Raw genomic sequence first — 17,448 nt, 5'->3', positions numbered from 1 at the left:
GCGGCGTCGGGCACGGCGTGCCCCACCAAAAAATCGTAGCACCACTCCCCTAAAAATTCCTGGGGAGACCCCTGCTTAATTATAGATACATCATCTTGTTTTCTCCCTGTACAGGCGGAGAGATTGTGTCCACATTTGACAGTCCTGACCTGGTCAAGCTCGGCCGCTGTGACCTCATCGAGGAGGTCATGATTGGTGAGGAGAAACTGCTGCACTTCTCAGGTGAGTTGTGATTGGTCAGCTTCTCTTGTCAGGAGAGATCTCATTGGTCAGCTTCTCTTGTCAGGTGAGATCTCATTGGTCAGCTTCTCTTGTCAGGTGAGATCTCATTGGTCAGTTTCTATTTTCAGGTGAGATCTCATTAGTCAGCTTCTCTTGTTAGCAGAGATCTCATTGGTCAGTTACAGTTCTCTTGTGACATTTCATTGGTCAGCTTGTGGGAATCCTGTGGGCATCTTGTCAGATGAGATCATATTGGTCAGATATACTTCTTAAGTAAGATCTCATTGGTCAAGTATTCTTGTTAGTACATGTATCATTGGTCAATAGGTGAGGTTTGATTTTTAAAATGATGTATTGGAGGCTTACAAGTATTTATGTGCAGTAGTCTTTTAGCTTTAGATAAGATAAAGTCTGTATTTTATTTAGTTTTGTTAAAAATCAGGTTTGCAAAGTTCCAACCACAAGTCTATATCTTGTCAAATTCTTGTTCTTGAGTTCTTCACTCAAATGTCAGAAGAAGTGACGATCTAATGATAGGTTCCATTAGATCTCTGACTGGTTGTTACCAACACCTTCGCCTTACCTGATTGGTTGTTCCCCGCAGGTGTTCCACTAGGCGAGGCGTGTACGGTGATCCTGCGTGGCGCGACGCAGCAGATTCTGGACGAAGCGGAGCGTTCCTTACACGACGCGCTGTGTGTGCTGTCACAGACTGTCAAGGAGACCAAGACCATCTTTGGGGGAGGTACATGATACTGTAGATCAAGAAATATCTGCAATGGTTGTTATGTTAATCATGCGTAATATCTGAAACCAATCTTGAAAAATATTTTTACGTTTGCCACCCTAATAGTTGTATATTAGAGAAGTTCATAGAATAACAGATCTATGTGGTGTTTTCCAGAGGGTGTATCATCACTTTATTCAAAGAAAAAAACACCACGCTGGCAAATGACAGCTTTTTTAAAAGCACTTGTTTTTCTGTAGCTGGCAATTTTTTTCTAGTCTAACTTCTCTTTTGGAAGTAACCTTTACATGTCTTGGAAGTGTTGACAAAACTAGAGCAATTTCAAAAGATTTGTTCCATGTATTTTGTGAGTGCTGAAGTAGGCTGGTTTTTATGCTTATATATTTGCCTTCTGTGATGGTAGAAGAGAAGATTGATCGCTACATCTTTATTTTTTAGGGTATAGAATTTTCTTCTTACACAACCAGTAAGGTTCTCACCTGCTTACGTTTCGATGTCTATCAGACACCTTCCTCAGAGCTTCTGACTGGAGTTCTGCAACTCGCCGCTATTTAACGCCAAAGTAGGTGGCGCTTTTGCGGCGAGAATGCAATCGCAAATACCCTAAGTATCTTCCAACCTGATGAAATTATTTACGGATCTTTATTTTTTGTTTGTTTGTTCAGGTTCGTCGGAGATGCTGATGGCACACGTGGTGTTCCAGCTGGCCCAGAAAACTCCCGGGAAGGAAGCCATAGCCATGGAGGCTTTCGGAAGGGCCCTCACTCAGGTAGGGTTCTTGAAAACACATCAGACCTTTTAGTACACTCGTGGCTTGAAATACCACCTGCATATCTACGCTAGTGCAGGTAAGAGGTATTTCCTATGTCTGCTGGAATGTTTTTCAATTATTAGCATTATCTATTAAGAAAGAGTATAAAGTTATATATAAGGTTAAATTATATTTAACAACTTTGCACTGCATATGATGGTAACTCCAATAGATCCTTCTGACCTCCAATTTGTACCTTGGAGGAGACGAGGACACTTATTTTACTGATGCAGCATCCAAGTTATTCAGAGCTACAAGACATGTTACATTCACTCACTAAACAACAGTCAGTAGGAACAAATAAAATCAGATACATCAAAACTCAAATCACGTATAAAACAGACAAGAAAAACAGCATCATGGAATCTAAACTAAAATGTTCTCCTCTGTCCGCAGCTGCCCACCATCATCGCTGACAACGCGGGGTATGACAGCTCACAGCTGGTGTCTGAGCTCCGGGCCGCTCACGCAGAGGGCAAAAAAACCTACGGCATCGGTAAGTAGCCAGGGATTCAAACCCCAAACCTTCAGATTCTGAGTCAACAAAACTAGCCACAAGAGCACCTAGCCTATGGAAGATTGTTATCTGAACTTTGTCAGGCCTCGAAATTATCTTTCCTTACTATTGTCCCCACACTGTCCCAAAAATAAATTTCAATTGTCCCAAAGTGAGGATGAACTGTTGTTTTTTGGGAAGCATCTTATGACTTCAACTTGAAGTCAACTCTATTTTGCTTAAGTTCACTCCCGAGCACACTATAATTGCAGAGTAGACAGGAAATTCAGGGGACTCTTCCGGATCCAAAAGCTAGGACGTGTGCCTGATAGACAAATTTGAAAAGAAGGACTGACATCCTGATATTGATTACTGTTCTGTTGTCCCCAAAATGTCCCAATTGTGTCTTTTTAGTTGTCTCAGCCTAATAAATTTTAGTGGTCAGTGGCCATCAAAGAAGGTCTCCCGTGCTCTTATGCTGAGCGTAGGGTGGTGCCCATCTCCATTTCGTTGCCCTTGGGCGACACACAATTGTGCAATGCACTACAGCAGGGGGCTAGTCCGCTGGTAGTGCTGTGTGTTTGACCTTCCCACACTCTCACTTCTCATATGTGCTGAGTGCTAAGCAGAGAAAGAAGTGTGTACCATTTTTAAAGTCTTTGGTATGACCCGGCCGGGGTTTGAACTCACGACCTCCCGGTTACAAAGCGAGCACTCTACCAATTGAGCTATTGCATCTAGACACGTAAATTTTGAGCCCTGCTTTGTGCCTTGCAGATATGGAGACAGGACAGATCGGTGACATGCAGCAGCTGGGCATCACGGAATCTCTCAAGGTCAAACGTGCTGTCCTTCTCAGCGCAGCAGAGGCAGCCGAAATGATTCTCCGTGTGGATGATGTCATCAAGGCAGCGCCCAGGTAATCAATCAATCAATCAATCAATAAAAAATGGTTAAAGGCTGAATTGTGTTCATAGATACATTGTTAAAAAACGCCAAAAAACAGTTACTCAAGCAACTGGATATGATTTTGAAAACGTCAGACGTTTCAGCTAGTATCTACTAGCTTTCGTCAGTGACTGAGAGACCAGAGAGGAAAGCAGGTTTATAAGCACAACCTGTTGATTGATATGCAAATAAAGTGAAGACAATTTTTTTTGGAAGTCAAAAAAGGAACAAAAGTCAGACAAGACAAGATGATGCAAATTAGTCTGAAAGCTCCTGTTATACAGAACATTATCGTACAGTATCGTATTACCTGGATGTCTAACCTTCATCGACGTATTGTTAAAAAACATTTGTGGCTACACAGTCTTAGAATGGAATTGCAGCAGTTGAGTTTCTTCTGACATTCAAAATATTTACGCTACAAAACCACATTTACACATCCTAATCATATGGCCCATATTCAAGTTCAAATTTCTGCTTATTCAGATTTCTATTTTACATATCAAAATTACATTAAGATAATTCATGTACAAAATACACAACATACACATGTAGCTCAGAAAAAAATACAAAGTTCTGTGTCGTCTAAGTAACTCTCCAAAAAAGCTCTTTGTTTGAATTGTTGAAAGTAGTGGTCTTTTGTTTTTCCAAACATGTTTGATCAATTAATTTTTTTTTCGCTTTCAGGCAACGACAACCAGATCATCCTCACTAGCGACATGCAGGCTGCCCACCCCCATCTCCAAAGTGAACTCATCCGAATGTTAATTGTCACCCATAAACTGTGGAAGACATTTTTACAAATCATCCTACACTGAAGTACACATCCTAAACCATGGTGAAATGGTGGTACTTAGGAATACAACAATCTTATGCATAAGGCCACACCAATTTAATTTCTTGGTTAACGGATTCGCCTCTTCATTTTTTTCTGATTTGCAAATAAAAATAAAAATTCAGAATCAACTACAAAATGCTCATATTTTGCCCTGAACAGTTGAAAACAGTCCTTTTCTTACTACTTGTTACAGTCATTCCATCTTTCAATGCAGTGCTACAATTAAAAGTTATAAAATCATTGTTTAAATTTTGAACCAGTCTGGTGTGTTGACTTCATGGCTCCTATCATACCACTTTGGGCCATAATAGGATGCCTAGGCCTGTTTTTATTTTATTTTTTTTTCGCCCGCCCGCTCCATTATTTTTCTAGAAAAATCCGTTAACCAAGAAATTAAATTGGTGTGGCCTAATGAAATATATTGTGCTAATGTAGAACTAACTATTTGTTGCCTTTGTGTTGGAACACATTTTTGTTTAAGAGTGATATGAAAACTTATATCCTGTGTGCTTGTTTTTTTTTCATATTTCTACATATAAGGTGAATTTGCAAAAGACCTTGTCTATTCATAATTAAGCATCACTTGTATTTACACAAAATTTGCCTATGCTGTGTGAAATGAATAAATATAGGTCATCCCATAGTAAAATGTCTTGTGGTCTTGACTATTGTTAGGAATACATTTACAAAATGTAGATGTACTCAGTTTGACACATATACATGTATGAATTTCAAAATATATTATGCCTCTCTTTCCACTCGATCAATGTAAATTTCAGTAGAAACTTTGTGGTTCAAAACAGAGAACTTGTCCTTTTGGCAGCTTGATGTCTGGATACAGGAAATTGTCATCCGATTGTGGTGATTTTTCACCCAACCAAGGTTTGGGTGAAAGAAAAATTCCAGTGCAAAAAAGAAACCCTGATAAAAAAAAAGTGTAAAAACACGCCAAAAATAAGTCAAAACCCAAACCTCTGCTATGTCCATCTGAATGGCTAATTTTGTGACCACTGAAGTAGAGTAAAAGAAAGCAGACCTGCAAATTACATGCAATTAGCCCTAAATGATAATCCATTATAATAATGTGGCAAATGGTGGCTTAATAACCCACAGGTGCTTAAAGGGTTATCATTCTTGGGTTACTTCGGAAGCCGCTCAAAACTGACTCTAGATTTAAAAAAAAACTCCCCGGTCAAACACACATGGTCTGGTAGCCTCCTTTGCAGACGCTCTGGGATTGGTGCTTTTGTTTTTTTTTTTTTTAGGAGGGCGGGTCTGATCAAACGCAGATCGCACGCAATAGAAGCTCCGGCCGCCAACCCTACATAGCCATCTCTGGAACGGCAAATCAGTACTCTCCAAGCAGAGGTTGTGGGGGAATGATCGTTACCTTTTTATATATGGCCGTTTTTTGTCGGTACCCCCACCGTCGGTGGCCGCGGAGCTTCTCTGGCTAATGTAATGGATACTGCCTGGCCAATTTGATACTGTCTTTTTGCCACCGAGAGGGATCTGCTTGGAGATTAGCAAATCAGGTGCTTTGCATTTGGGGTCATTAAAACATCTATGGAATTATAGGCCCAAAAACACAGACGTATCAATTATCACTGTTTAATTTGCCCCATTAAATGGGTGATTTGGGCTAATTGCATGACATTTCAAGGAGTCTGTTGTTCTTTCTACCTATTGCAAAAGGACGCCCTTCAAGAAAAATGCACAAGTTACAGACACTGTAATTTTTCAGCCATAAGCATCATGATCTGTCATTGCAAGAGGCCTGCTTCATATCATGGAAAGAGAATCAAATCTTGGGTCACATTCCCACTAAGATACTAGTAAAATGGTGCAGATCAAAGCTAATCAGTTCGGCTCTATCCGGACAATTTTACCCTGGTGGGAATGGGGCAAAAGTATATGACAATGCCAGTGCATTTTCATGAGCTTAATGTGAAGAGGGGGGTAGGGGATGGATGAGATGAGATGAGAAAGCAATTATTTCGGGAAAACTGCTTGCAATTCATCTGAAGAGATCTTTTACATCTTGCCTTGGGAGGACAACTTGTAAAGGTGTCAATGCACCTGTTTTGTCCTCCCTTCCACTTGTATATCTTGTGGTAAATTCAAATAACCAAATAAACAAAATGTCTTGTCAGGATGGCAAAAGACGCCGCCATGCGAGGTTGAGACTTTTTGTTAATTGATAGATTATTACACTCAGGGTTAGATCATTTCTGGCTAATTGCATGTAATTTGTCTGAGGAGTTCTGCGTCCCTTCAACCTATTCAAAAAAGGGCGGCTGTCATTGTAATTAAAAGAGGATCCAACCTTTTTTTTTTTTTTTTACAAATTACGTGCACTGGAAGTTTATAGCCTAAGGCGCACACAAGTATTAATACAGTCCCTACGGGTTTGTGATATGTCAATCTGAAACATCTGCAGCTCAAAACTCAAAACATTACCTTCCACTCAAAGCATTAGCCTCCGCCATGTACCAAGCCTTTCTACGGGAATACGGATCGTAGAATTCGACAAAAAGAGAGTAGAATTGGCCAGGGAGTCCGCGGAAGGTTGTTTCAGTCTATCCCTCTGCGCGGCCAAACCCCAAGGCGGCCAAACTCCCCCGGCAAATATTCTCTATATAGCCAGAGTAGTTAGTCTGGTAGAGACTAAACCAACATAGTCTAAAGTACTCAAATTAAAACATATGGCACTTCGAATTCAATAACACAACTATCATTGTGACCAAAGGTCAATTTACCATGATCGAAAATTACTAGTATTAAACTTACTATTAGTCTACCTATGATACAAACCACGAACTGTAATTAATGGATATAATTGCGGTGCACAGTAGAATATTTATGGTTGACACCACCAGTGTTTTTTCATTCCTTCATCGTCGTCCTCAGAAGCAAGCCACTTCCAAATTTCGGGACAACTATTCGGTAGGTAAATCAATCTTTTTTTCCCGAGCAGGGTCAGTGTCGCCGCCCAAAGGGCTACGCCTTTGCTCCCTGCTCGGGAGTGTGTCTTTTTCAGCCCTACTAAAAAACACGCTATTATTTTGGCCTCCTTCGCAGACTTGTTGGGCGTCGGCGTTATTTTTTTCTGTGAGCGACTTGAGTTATGCCGCGGAGGGACGATTTTGCTGCTGAGGGAGATTTTGCCGTTGTTGGAGCGGGAAACCTCTCCACGGCAAAAACTTCCTCGGCAGCAAAATCGTCCCTCCGCGCGGCATATTACTCGCGTCGCTCACAGAAAAAAAATAACGCCGACGCCCAACGAGTCTGCGAAGGAGGCTAGGGGAGGGACGGTTATTTTTAGCGTTTAGTCTTTTTTATCGGGGTTTCTCTTTTGCAATGGATTTTTTTCCAGTGCAAAAGAGAAACCCCGATAAAAAAGCCTAAAAACACGCAAAAAATAACCCCAAACCCAACCCTCTGCTTGGAGAGTAGGTATGCCACCGCCCCACAAGTCTGCGAGGATGCTAGCTGTTTTTCGTGCAACCGTGGTCACTCACATCGCTCTTCTCTTGCTAAAATCAAACTAAAACTGAAACTAAAAGTTAACTTTTACGAAAAAAAGACTAAATTAAGCTGAAGCTAAAAGTTTTAGCTTTTAGAACTTACTGTAGATGCTGCATTCGCAGAAATATTCTGCATAAAACCGACCACGAAAATGTAAGTCATATGAGCTGAATGTATCTAATATAACAGATAATAAATGCATCTTTTGTGGAAGCCATAGCATTTCGTACATTATATTAAACGTGTAGTGTAAAAAGAGTAGAGTCGAATAACGACTATTATGTGAGATCGTGTGGCTTAACGGCAGAGTGCTCGACTCGGAACCAAGAGGTCCCACTGGTCCCAGGTTCGAGTGCTGGCATGCCTCCGATCTTGTGAAGAAAGGCACTTTAATTTTACACGACTTTCATCACTTAACTCAAGTGAAAATGAGGTTTGCCATGTTTTAGTTAGTGTGGAACACTGGGACACAACACCAGCGACAGCTGTCTGTGTCCCACGTGTATTATATTGTTACTTTTTCAAGAAATCAAATCAAAATCAACGACTACAAAATATGTATTTCTTATTAGTATTTTTTTTCGAAGCTACGTCATGAATTCGAAGGCTGTCTGCTTTCTGCTCGTCACTATGGTTGTCATGGTAACGCTGATTGACAACTCCGAGGGATGGGCGCGCAGGCGCAGACACAAAGGACCCAAAGGAGGTATGAGGGCTTGTATGCCCTTTTTCCTTAAAGGCCTGCTTTTGAAAAGGCATCCAGTGTGATTTCAGGGCAGCAAAACTGGAAATATTTTGAATAAGGCAATCTTTGTGATATTGACACATACTGCTTCACATTAGCACATTTGAGTCAGTATTTCATACTTTGGGCTTTTAAAACCGAAGAAACAAGCCCCAAGATGAGTCCTTTATGTTATGGATGGTACCCTAAAAATCAGCCAAGGGCCCTTCCAGTAACCATTTTCTGTCAGAATTTTGGGTTTTTCTTCTCCATGAATGTCAATATACATTGGGATAGTGTGTTTTCAACTCTGTATGTAGATAAATGACTGGAATATTGGCTTTGAAAAATCGGGTTTCCAAGCTCTAAAAACTGCACTGGATGCCTTAAGGCGTTAAGCCACACCAATTTGATTTGTTGGTTCTCTGATTCGCCTCTTGCAGGCCTCGCCTCAGTGATGTCAAGCGAGGATGACGAACACAGCTAAATTATATATTATTGACTTGGGCAGAGTGTTGGCGTGTTTTAGCCTCCATAGCATGTCAAAAACTGGGGGTTTGGGGGGTCTTCGTGGTCTTTGGGAGCTTTTGTGTGCTATTTTCTGATTGCATATAGACAACATCGCCGGCCTGGTTGAATTATTTATCCCCGTTAGAACTGGGCTAATCAGAAAACAGCCGAAGACCACCAAACCCCCAGTCCTATAAGCCTGTTACGGAGGCTAGGCGTGTTTTAGGCACAGAAATGGGTCGTTAAACAGTCGCCCTCCTCATGCCTTTTACTCATTTCCTTATTTTCCAGCTTGCCATTTTCCATTTGAGTATGAAGGAAAAATCTACCATTCCTGCACCACCGTCAACCATAAGTATGGCCGTGCCTGGTGCTCTTTAACTCCGGTCTTTGAGGGCAAATGGAAAAACTGTGACGTGGGTAAGTTCATGATCACGATGAAATGTTTCCTTATACAATTGCTTTAAAGGTCCATTATGTATTACTGACTATATATTCATATATATTCATATGATCAGGCAGGAGTATAAAAAGGGTGTAATTTTACTAGTAAAATTGCACTGTATACTGGTAAAATTGCACTGTATGCTAACACGATTGCACTGTATTCCGTACGATTGCACTGTATTCTAACACGACTGCACTGTATTCCGTAAAATTGCACTGTATACTAACACGATTGCACTGTATCCCGTAAAATTGCACTGTATACTAACACGATTACACTGTATTCCGTAAAATTGCACTGTATACTAGTAAGATTGCACTGTATTCTGTAAAGTTGCACTGTATATTAGTAAGATTGCACTGTGTTCCGTAAAATTGCACTGTATACTAGTAGGATTGCACTGTGTTCCGTAAAATTGCACTGTATACTAGTAAGATTGCACTGTGTTCCGTAAAATTGCACTGTATACTAGTAAGATTCCACTGTATTCCGTAAAATTGCACTGTATACTAGTAAGATTGCACTGTGTTCCGTAAAATTGCACTGTATACTAGTAAGATTGCTCTGTATTCCGTAAAATTGCACTGTATATTAGTAAGATTGCACTGTATTCCGAAAAATTGCACTGTATTCCATAAAATTGCACTGTCCTCCGTAAAGTTGCACTGTATTCCATAAAATTGCACTGTATACTAGTAAGATTGCACTGTACCCGTGAAATTGCACTGTATACTAGTAAGATTGCACTGTATTCCGTAAAATTGCACTGTCCTCCGTAGTATTGCACTGTATACTCTGCACCCCTGCGTACGTCGCCATGCAGACAGAGATATAAGTGTTCCATGCATGTGTTACAGAGGACAAAAGAGGGTGGATGGAAACTCGCGGTCTGTTCCAGCAGCTGAGGAGCTGGCTTGAGTGGGCTACAGGGGCACAGGAGGATTACGACGGTAAGACTTCCTAGCCTGGTTACCAAACCTATTATAGCTCCCGAGTCCTACATCCTCTCCGCAAGTAGGATGTAGGACTCGGGAGCTATAATAGGTTTGGTAACCAGACTAAAGACTTCCACCAATGTGAACCAGTCAGAATTGCCCTGAGGAGGGTGGCAGACGGTCACCGAAGCATAGGCTGAATAAAAGACTTGGTGAGGGTAGCCTCCATAGCATGCCAAAAACTGGGGTTTTGGGTGTCTTCATGGTCTTTGGGAGCTTTTATGTGCTATTTTCTGATTGCATATAGACAACATAGCCGGCCTGGCTGAATTACCTCCGTTTTTTGAACTTGGCTAATCAGAAAACAGCCGAAGACCACCAAACCCCCAGTTCTATAAGCCTGCTACGGAGGCTATGTTGAGGGGTCGTGTGGCGTAGCGGCAGCGTTCTCGACTCGGAACCAAGCGGTCACGGGTTCGAGTCCTGACATGCCACCGATCTTGTGCCCTTGGGAAAGGCACTTTTTACGAATTTCCTCACTTAACTCAAGTGAAATTGAGTATTGTCCTGTCCCGTATTTGTACTCTGTGTTGGTGGCGGCATAGAATAAGTTAATAGAACTTGAGTGTGCCGTCGCCATGTTCGGTCACGAAATGTTGGAATTAAAAAAAAAGAATTGGTTGTGTAAAAAGAGTCTCTTCACTCAGTGACTTACCAACCTGATGAAACTATTCACGGAAAATATTCACGAGTTTTACTTACTAAGACCAAGAGACTAAATATGATTTTGGGATTTTCTTTAATTTACGGAACTTGTAAGGAAATGTGGCTCACTAACTTTGAAATATTTGTAACAGGTGGTAGTATTAAACCAGAAAGGCAAACTCGGTGGATGAGTTACATAATGTGGGATAAACACCCCCATCAAACTCCTTTCAAGCCGTACCCGGATATTCAAGCCGTACCAGCTCAAAAATTCAAGCCGTACCCGCTCAAAAATTCAAGCCGTACCCGCTCAAAAATTCTGGCCGTACCCGAAAATTCGTGCCTTACCCTGTACTTTTTCGCCGTACCCAATGGCGGATATCGCTCAGCCCCGGTGCGTAGTCACTTGGAATTCGAAGTCGTGTCTAACTACCCTGTACGGCAACGATACACAACCTCGTATAGCCTATGCTTTGGTAAATATTCCTGGCCACCTACCTGCCGAATGGCGTCTTACAAATCGCGCCCAATCTTGAGAACACTTCGCTCGGCCGGCCAAGAATTTCCGGGTACGGCCAGAATTTTTGAGCGGGTACGGCTTGAATTTCCGGGTACGGCTTAAAAGGAGTTTGATGGGGGTGATAAAGCAATAATCAAATGAAGCATCTTTTGACATCAATATTTTTGCTTACAGCCTTCGAGAAGTGAGGCCAACTCATGATATGTCCAACTGACGGAGAAACGGCTGTTCCTGAAGCAAAACTCCGTGTTTGAAGACGTGAATAGTAGACAACAAAAGTACACTCATGATGTGTCTAACTTCACGATTGTTGGTGGTGGGATGAAATAAAACAGTTGGCATGGTGTGATTTTTGTCGTTCTCTCTCTTTTCATAGATAATTTAGATAATCATAGCCATGATATACGCCGCTTGTTTACTTTATTGCACACAAACATTCAATGATATAATAAACTACACTCTGATTTTTTTTTCACTGAAAACTGTAGTTACAGGTGGAACGATGACAGACATTGCATCACGCGGACGAAATCACATTTTCTACTAGCAGTATGAGTAAACACATAATATAAACCGTTAACATTGACTTGCACACAGCACAGTACACGTTTTGAATCGTCGCATAATATCTATCCCACTAGTACTGTGTTTTCAGTAACAGTGATACAAGGAGCAACAACTCATTCATTTCGTCATCATTTCCACTTGGTTCTGATTTTCTAACTTTCTATTGTGCCTACTTCTAACTTTACGTGAAATAAATAAACTTTTAACTTTCGTTCATTCACAGTAGAAACATCTGCATCAACCAAAAATTATGTATTTTGTACATCAAACGACTTTTCGAGATATCACATAGCTACGGTGATATAGCAATGAATTGCTCCTATGGTACATCAATTAACCGATACCATTGTCGGTCCCTTGTGTATAGTTACTACTTTCTGATGACGGTTTGTGTATCTTGTCGATTATCTTTAATACGAGATCTTCTGATGCCTCACTGTACACTCTGTAATACATGTGACATTTAGACACATCGTGATTTACATGGGCATTCAAACCTGGATCTTAGAGCAGTTTAAAACTTATACAGTTGTATTGCACTGTTTAAGTTCACCAGGTCTTAATTCTCCGATAAAGGCCTCAATCCCGGAGGCCATTTGATGCTCTTTTATATAGAAGAGCTCAGTTTTACTTTAAGACCTGACGTCATCAAAACGGTGGTACGTGCGTCATCAAAACGGTTGTAGACGTCACCGGTAGACTTTCGGGCGCGGAATCTTGATTTCCGAGCCGCTAGTGAAGGATGGAGGCGACTCTTCGTCAATACTCCTGCAACAGGAATGTAAAATACATTTTATTAGCGACTGCAACGCTAACATTTGGGATTAATTCTCAAAATTTTATACTGATGATACATGGAGCAAGAGATGCCTGCCTTCGATTGACAAGTGGTTGTTTCTTATAACTGTTGTATTTGTGTGTCTATATTTATGTTTACCGAAGGAGAACATATTGGCTTTGCTTTGTTTCTTTTTCTCCAAACAAATGAGGTCAATGACCTGAACCAGACGTCTGTCATCATGGTAACTAGTGTTGGGTTACACCATGTTGCAATTTTATAGCAGGAGGGATTTAGACTCCTGTCACCACATATGCAAATGTGTTCGAGTAAGAATTAACAGAGCAGACCATATATGCGAAGGTAAACATTTTGCATTTGCTTTGCAAATGTTACCTTTCTAGTTCAAGTTAAGTCATGTCAATAAAGTTCTGTATAAAACGTGCGACCTACGGCGGAGGGCGTGAGTTGAAGTACCCGGGACGGCCGGGAGGGGCGTAGTTGGGAGGTGCCGTGCCGCGGTAGATGTACGGGTCCGTGTAGGGGTCACCGCCTCCCTGGGGAAAAAAGAGAACGACAAAGAAATCGTAAGAATTACACAGGTATCGTAAATATTGTGTTAGCAGTAGATATGATTTAAAATAACAACGTCTATACACCTTACACAAGCAAACTAAAATGGCTTCTATATTCGCCATCTTATGCCTTAGAAACTTTGAAACGTTTCATTTGTTCAAATTATCTTTATAAGACACACACTACCATTATCGACTTTAGTGTTATGTCTGTTGTTGTTTGTTTATTTGTTTGAAAATCAATGTATTTATAATTTACGATTACTCGTACTCTTTCAAAACAGGTGTTTTATACTCTTAGCCGGGATTGCCGTTACAACGATCGGATGTCACCCAGGCTACAAAAGTCTGACTAGGAGAAAATATCTGATAAAAACAGATAAATCACCGGTCTGAAGTGAATCTGGTTCTCCTCCAGGTATTTTTGTCTTCTCTTCAGCTCGCCCGTCCGCCAAGACACGCATAGCAGGCAGTAGCACTGGAACAAAACAAGGGTTATACACCGTGAACACTGCAGCTGTATGTATCATATCAGGGTTCTCATGATCACTAGGCTTTTCGAGTGAGACCCCCTACACTCTGATTTGGACCACTACACTGCCTTTCAACCAGCGTAGGGGTTTTTCCTTTTTGGAGAGAATATTGTAACCCTTCATAAATCTTTAGATTCAAAATTTGACATTAGAAGGAAGGAACAGAGGGAAAATACAATTTTACAAACTTGTACCTCCATATGCAGGAAAAAGTGTCTCATAGGGTTATAAGTTTTTAAAACTCTTTTTGGGAGAATACCAGACCATTATTGTGGTCACGACTCAAATTGTCACACCTACCTTGATAACGAGAAGAATCCCACGGGCGAAACCACCTCCGATGAAGGACAGAATCTTGTTGTCTATAAGTGGAATCGGTTTCCAATCTACCGTCTGGAGATAAAAGTATACATTTTTTAAATAAATCATCTTTATTAAATTATGTTTGAAAACCATTCTCTACATCAAGCAAGTCGTGGATTATGAGATATCGAAGGTATCATTGCATGGCAAAACATTTCGACAGAAATGTCAGGATGTAACGTTAGAACACGTCATCACACGTCACGTTACTATGGTTACCTGTAGTGACAGACATGTGCCGTAGCCTGTCTCCTCTACGCGTTTAGCTAAGTTGTCCTTTATACGCAGCATAAGAAAACAGACGGTAGATATTTACCATGAATATATAATAATGTGCTGAATACATAAATTGTGTGATATTGCCACTCTCATTTCGGAGTGTCTGCAGTTTTAATATCATATTTTGTTGCACGATACAAATTGTAAAAGCCAGTGCTTATTGTCATCTAGAGAAAATAGCCATGTCATAGTAGATAATGCTGCAGTACCAATTGAGCCCGATTGGCGTCGCTGTACACTTGTGCATCGTTTCAATAGCCACCAAATACGCAGTATTCCTACCTAAACATTCCTAATACAATGAATGACTTGTTACACTTACCCTCTCCAAGAAGAAGACATACATGATCGTTACCAGCCAGAATTCCACAATAATCTGTACAGAGACGCCGAATATCCACAGGAACATGGCGGCCCGCTTGTTCTAAAACAGGGAGAGACAAAAATATGCATGTTTAACTAGTACTCAGCATCTGTCTGTTCTTCTGTGTTTCATGTGTGTATTGAATTAAGTACGACAATAGGGAAATCTAAATTAAACTAACACATACTGATACTACATATCTGTCGATTTTTCGATATGGTGGGAGAATTTAGATTTTATGCAAATTATCTCCTTTAATATTTAACAATAATGGTAAGAAGACACATATGCACTTTATGATCAAACGATCATTCTCTCTCTAGTGAATGAGCAAAACGTATGTCTTTACCAGAAGTTGAGTGGAACATCAGATTGTCTGTCCAATATTATCTAATTTAATTTAATTTAATTTAATATTAATCTAATCTAATAAGTCTAGTCTAATCTAATAAATGGCATAAGCATATTCTAGACCTTAGCTAATCACCATTGTGCTATGTATGATTTGACATGAACTCACCAATATGTTAGTGAAGAGAAGCACAATGGATAAGAGCCCGACCACTCCGAGTACTGCCATCTCACAGTACATGCCATAGATGGACGGTGTGATGACTGGGAAAATATACAAGATAATAAGCATGTTCTCTGTTTTCAGAACTTATCACATCCATTTCTGCTTACAATCACCTACAGCAGTTATTTTACTTGTGCAACTATGCTTGTACATAAACGGTACAGGTACATGCCATAGATGGATGGTGTGATGACTGGGAAAAATAGAAGAAGAATGTTTTCATTATGACAAAAAGGCTAATGTTCTGACCAACACTGAGTAAATTGGGCCTTACACACACGAACTTTCATGCTAATATAAGCATGTTTTTTTCGATACAGCAATTTTTTTCTTGAAATACATTTTGTACAATTGTCAACAGCAACTTATTATATGTGGAAACTTTTATGCAAAAACGTTATATAATGCAGGTATAATACAAAGTTTTTTACGGTGTGACGTCGACTTAAAAAACAATTATTTAAAATGTTTTTTTTACTCACGGTCTTCGTCGGCTGTGGAGTTTAGTTCACGTAATCTGTTGATATTCGTCCACTCCCAGAATGCAACGCCAGCGTTGAAAACCTGGACGACAGGGTGGGAAAAGCGTGAAATCCACACTATAATAGTACTGGAGATCCTAGACAAACAAGCAAGCAAACAAACAAACAAACAAACAAACAAACAACAAACAAACAAAAAGTGTGATGTACCATGAAGTAAACAGCAGTAATGATGACGCCTGTGTAGAGGCTGCAGCATCCACAACACGTCTTCATGACGTCACAGACTACGTCACAGGCCCGCTACCGGTACCAGGATAAACTCCTCCAAACCTCGTCACAACAACGTCCCATCCTCATGCCCTGGATATGAATAAAATTAACTAGAAACTTAAGGTAACATTTTCAAAGCAAAGGCATAATGTTTACCTTCTCATATGGTCTGCTCTGTTAATTCTTACTCAAACACATTCATATATATATGTATATGGTGACAGGAGTCTAAATCCCTCCTGCTATAAAATTGCAGCATGATGTAACCCAGCACTAGTTACCATGGTAACAGACGTCTGGTTCAGGTTTTTAAAAGGAAATGGCTAGCCTCCGGCTTTTCAAAATATATCCAGTTGCTTGAGTAACAATTTCCCTGCATACTACATTAAGTTTCAGAAACAAGTAGATTAGCAAATGCATGATGCGTACACGTATCATCACTTAATATTACACTGTGAAACTTCGATTGAAATATACGTAGGTATAGTGAGAAAGTGAGAATACGATATGAATTATCATTGAAGATGTTACCAGATGTTGTTGTTGCGACATGAAAAGGAATATGTTCGCCCCCCCCCCCGCCCAACCGTTATTTCTAGAAAATTCCCGTATCTCTCTGCTTAGGCTGTATAGCAAACACTCCAAACAATGGTGATCCATTCATCACAACGTGCGGGCTGTCAAAGACAATAAGGAAACATCATCAAAAATTCTATCATCACTACAAAAGAACATTAAATATTTCATGGCGTTGTGTCCACCTGTAAGCAAAGGTCATGGAGGGCCAAGAAATCAACATTTTCATCGAGTCAGAGGGGAATGTGGTTATTGTTGGTCACTTCGTCCAGGTTTAAGTTTAAGAAAATAACGGATAGTAGCAAGAATTATGACTGACAGCTTTGCCAACGATGGGAATTCTTCACTCATGGCATCAGTGCGCTACCTGTCTTTTGCACGCGAATGGACAATGAGAGAGCGTCGAGGGAGTTTGATGGTAGCAACTAGAAGTAGTGAATTAACGATGCAGCAAATTGGATTTGATTCCGGTCAAGTAGAAAATCTCAGCTGCTCATTTTTCGTGAGTCTGTACCAAATTGTGTGAGGATAATTGTCATTCCAAAACAAAATTGAAAGGCTTTACGAGTTTTCAGAAAATTATTATTATTATTATAATTGTTTATTGCAAATTCTTGCCCGAGGGCTAATTGCAGAAACAGAAGAAAT

At 40.4% G+C, this 17,448-nt stretch overlaps 3 protein-coding genes across 4 annotated transcripts in view; 2 read left to right on the top strand and 1 right to left on the bottom strand.

Annotated features, from left to right (window-relative positions):
* LOC109480290 (T-complex protein 1 subunit beta-like) overlaps positions 1-4,102 on the top strand; it is a 12,042-nt gene extending 7,940 nt beyond the window's left edge. The window contains exons 10-15 of the mRNA XM_019782470.1: positions 115-222; positions 827-967; positions 1,636-1,739; positions 2,178-2,277; positions 3,055-3,196; positions 3,913-4,102. Of these exons, the coding sequence (XP_019638029.1) occupies positions 115-222; positions 827-967; positions 1,636-1,739; positions 2,178-2,277; positions 3,055-3,196; positions 3,913-3,940 (623 nt within the window). The 3' untranslated portion in view covers positions 3,941-4,102. The remainder of the gene's footprint in view (positions 1-114; positions 223-826; positions 968-1,635; positions 1,740-2,177; positions 2,278-3,054; positions 3,197-3,912) is intronic.
* A 2,793-nt stretch (positions 4,103-6,895) lies between these two features.
* On the top strand, positions 6,896-11,779 carry LOC109480346 (matrix metalloproteinase-9-like). 2 transcript variants are annotated; one of them, XM_019782539.1, is made up of 5 exons: positions 6,896-7,009; positions 8,179-8,297; positions 9,117-9,245; positions 10,131-10,223; positions 11,608-11,779. In XM_019782539.1, exons 2-5 carry the CDS (start codon positions 8,186-8,188, stop codon positions 11,619-11,621), a joined length of 348 nt encoding a protein of 115 aa, XP_019638098.1. In that variant the 5' UTR covers positions 6,896-7,009; positions 8,179-8,185; the 3' UTR covers positions 11,622-11,779. The 2 variants fall into 2 exon arrangements, with proteins under 2 accessions (XP_019638098.1, XP_019638099.1); XM_019782540.1 differs by having other exon boundaries at positions 6,917-7,009; positions 8,164-8,297.
* Positions 11,780-11,823: 44 nt separating this feature from the next.
* LOC109480325 lies at positions 11,824-16,311 on the bottom strand. Its single transcript, XM_019782516.1, has 8 exons — positions 16,162-16,311; positions 15,952-16,033; positions 15,413-15,507; positions 14,851-14,952; positions 14,187-14,279; positions 13,742-13,831; positions 13,232-13,335; positions 11,824-12,768 (listed from the first exon to the last, which is right to left on the bottom strand). Exons 1-8 carry the CDS (start codon positions 16,225-16,227, stop codon positions 12,690-12,692), a joined length of 711 nt encoding a protein of 236 aa, XP_019638075.1. The 5' UTR covers positions 16,228-16,311; the 3' UTR covers positions 11,824-12,689.
* Between the last annotated feature and the right edge of the window lie 1,137 nt (positions 16,312-17,448).

This window comes from Branchiostoma belcheri, unplaced genomic scaffold (genome assembly GCF_001625305.1).
Source record: "Branchiostoma belcheri isolate BF01 breed outbred unplaced genomic scaffold, Haploidv18h27 scaffold50, whole genome shotgun sequence".
In the NCBI taxonomy this organism is placed as follows: domain Eukaryota; kingdom Metazoa; phylum Chordata; class Leptocardii; order Amphioxiformes; family Branchiostomatidae; genus Branchiostoma; species Branchiostoma belcheri.
This window is presented reverse-complemented; position numbering and strand designations above follow the sequence as displayed.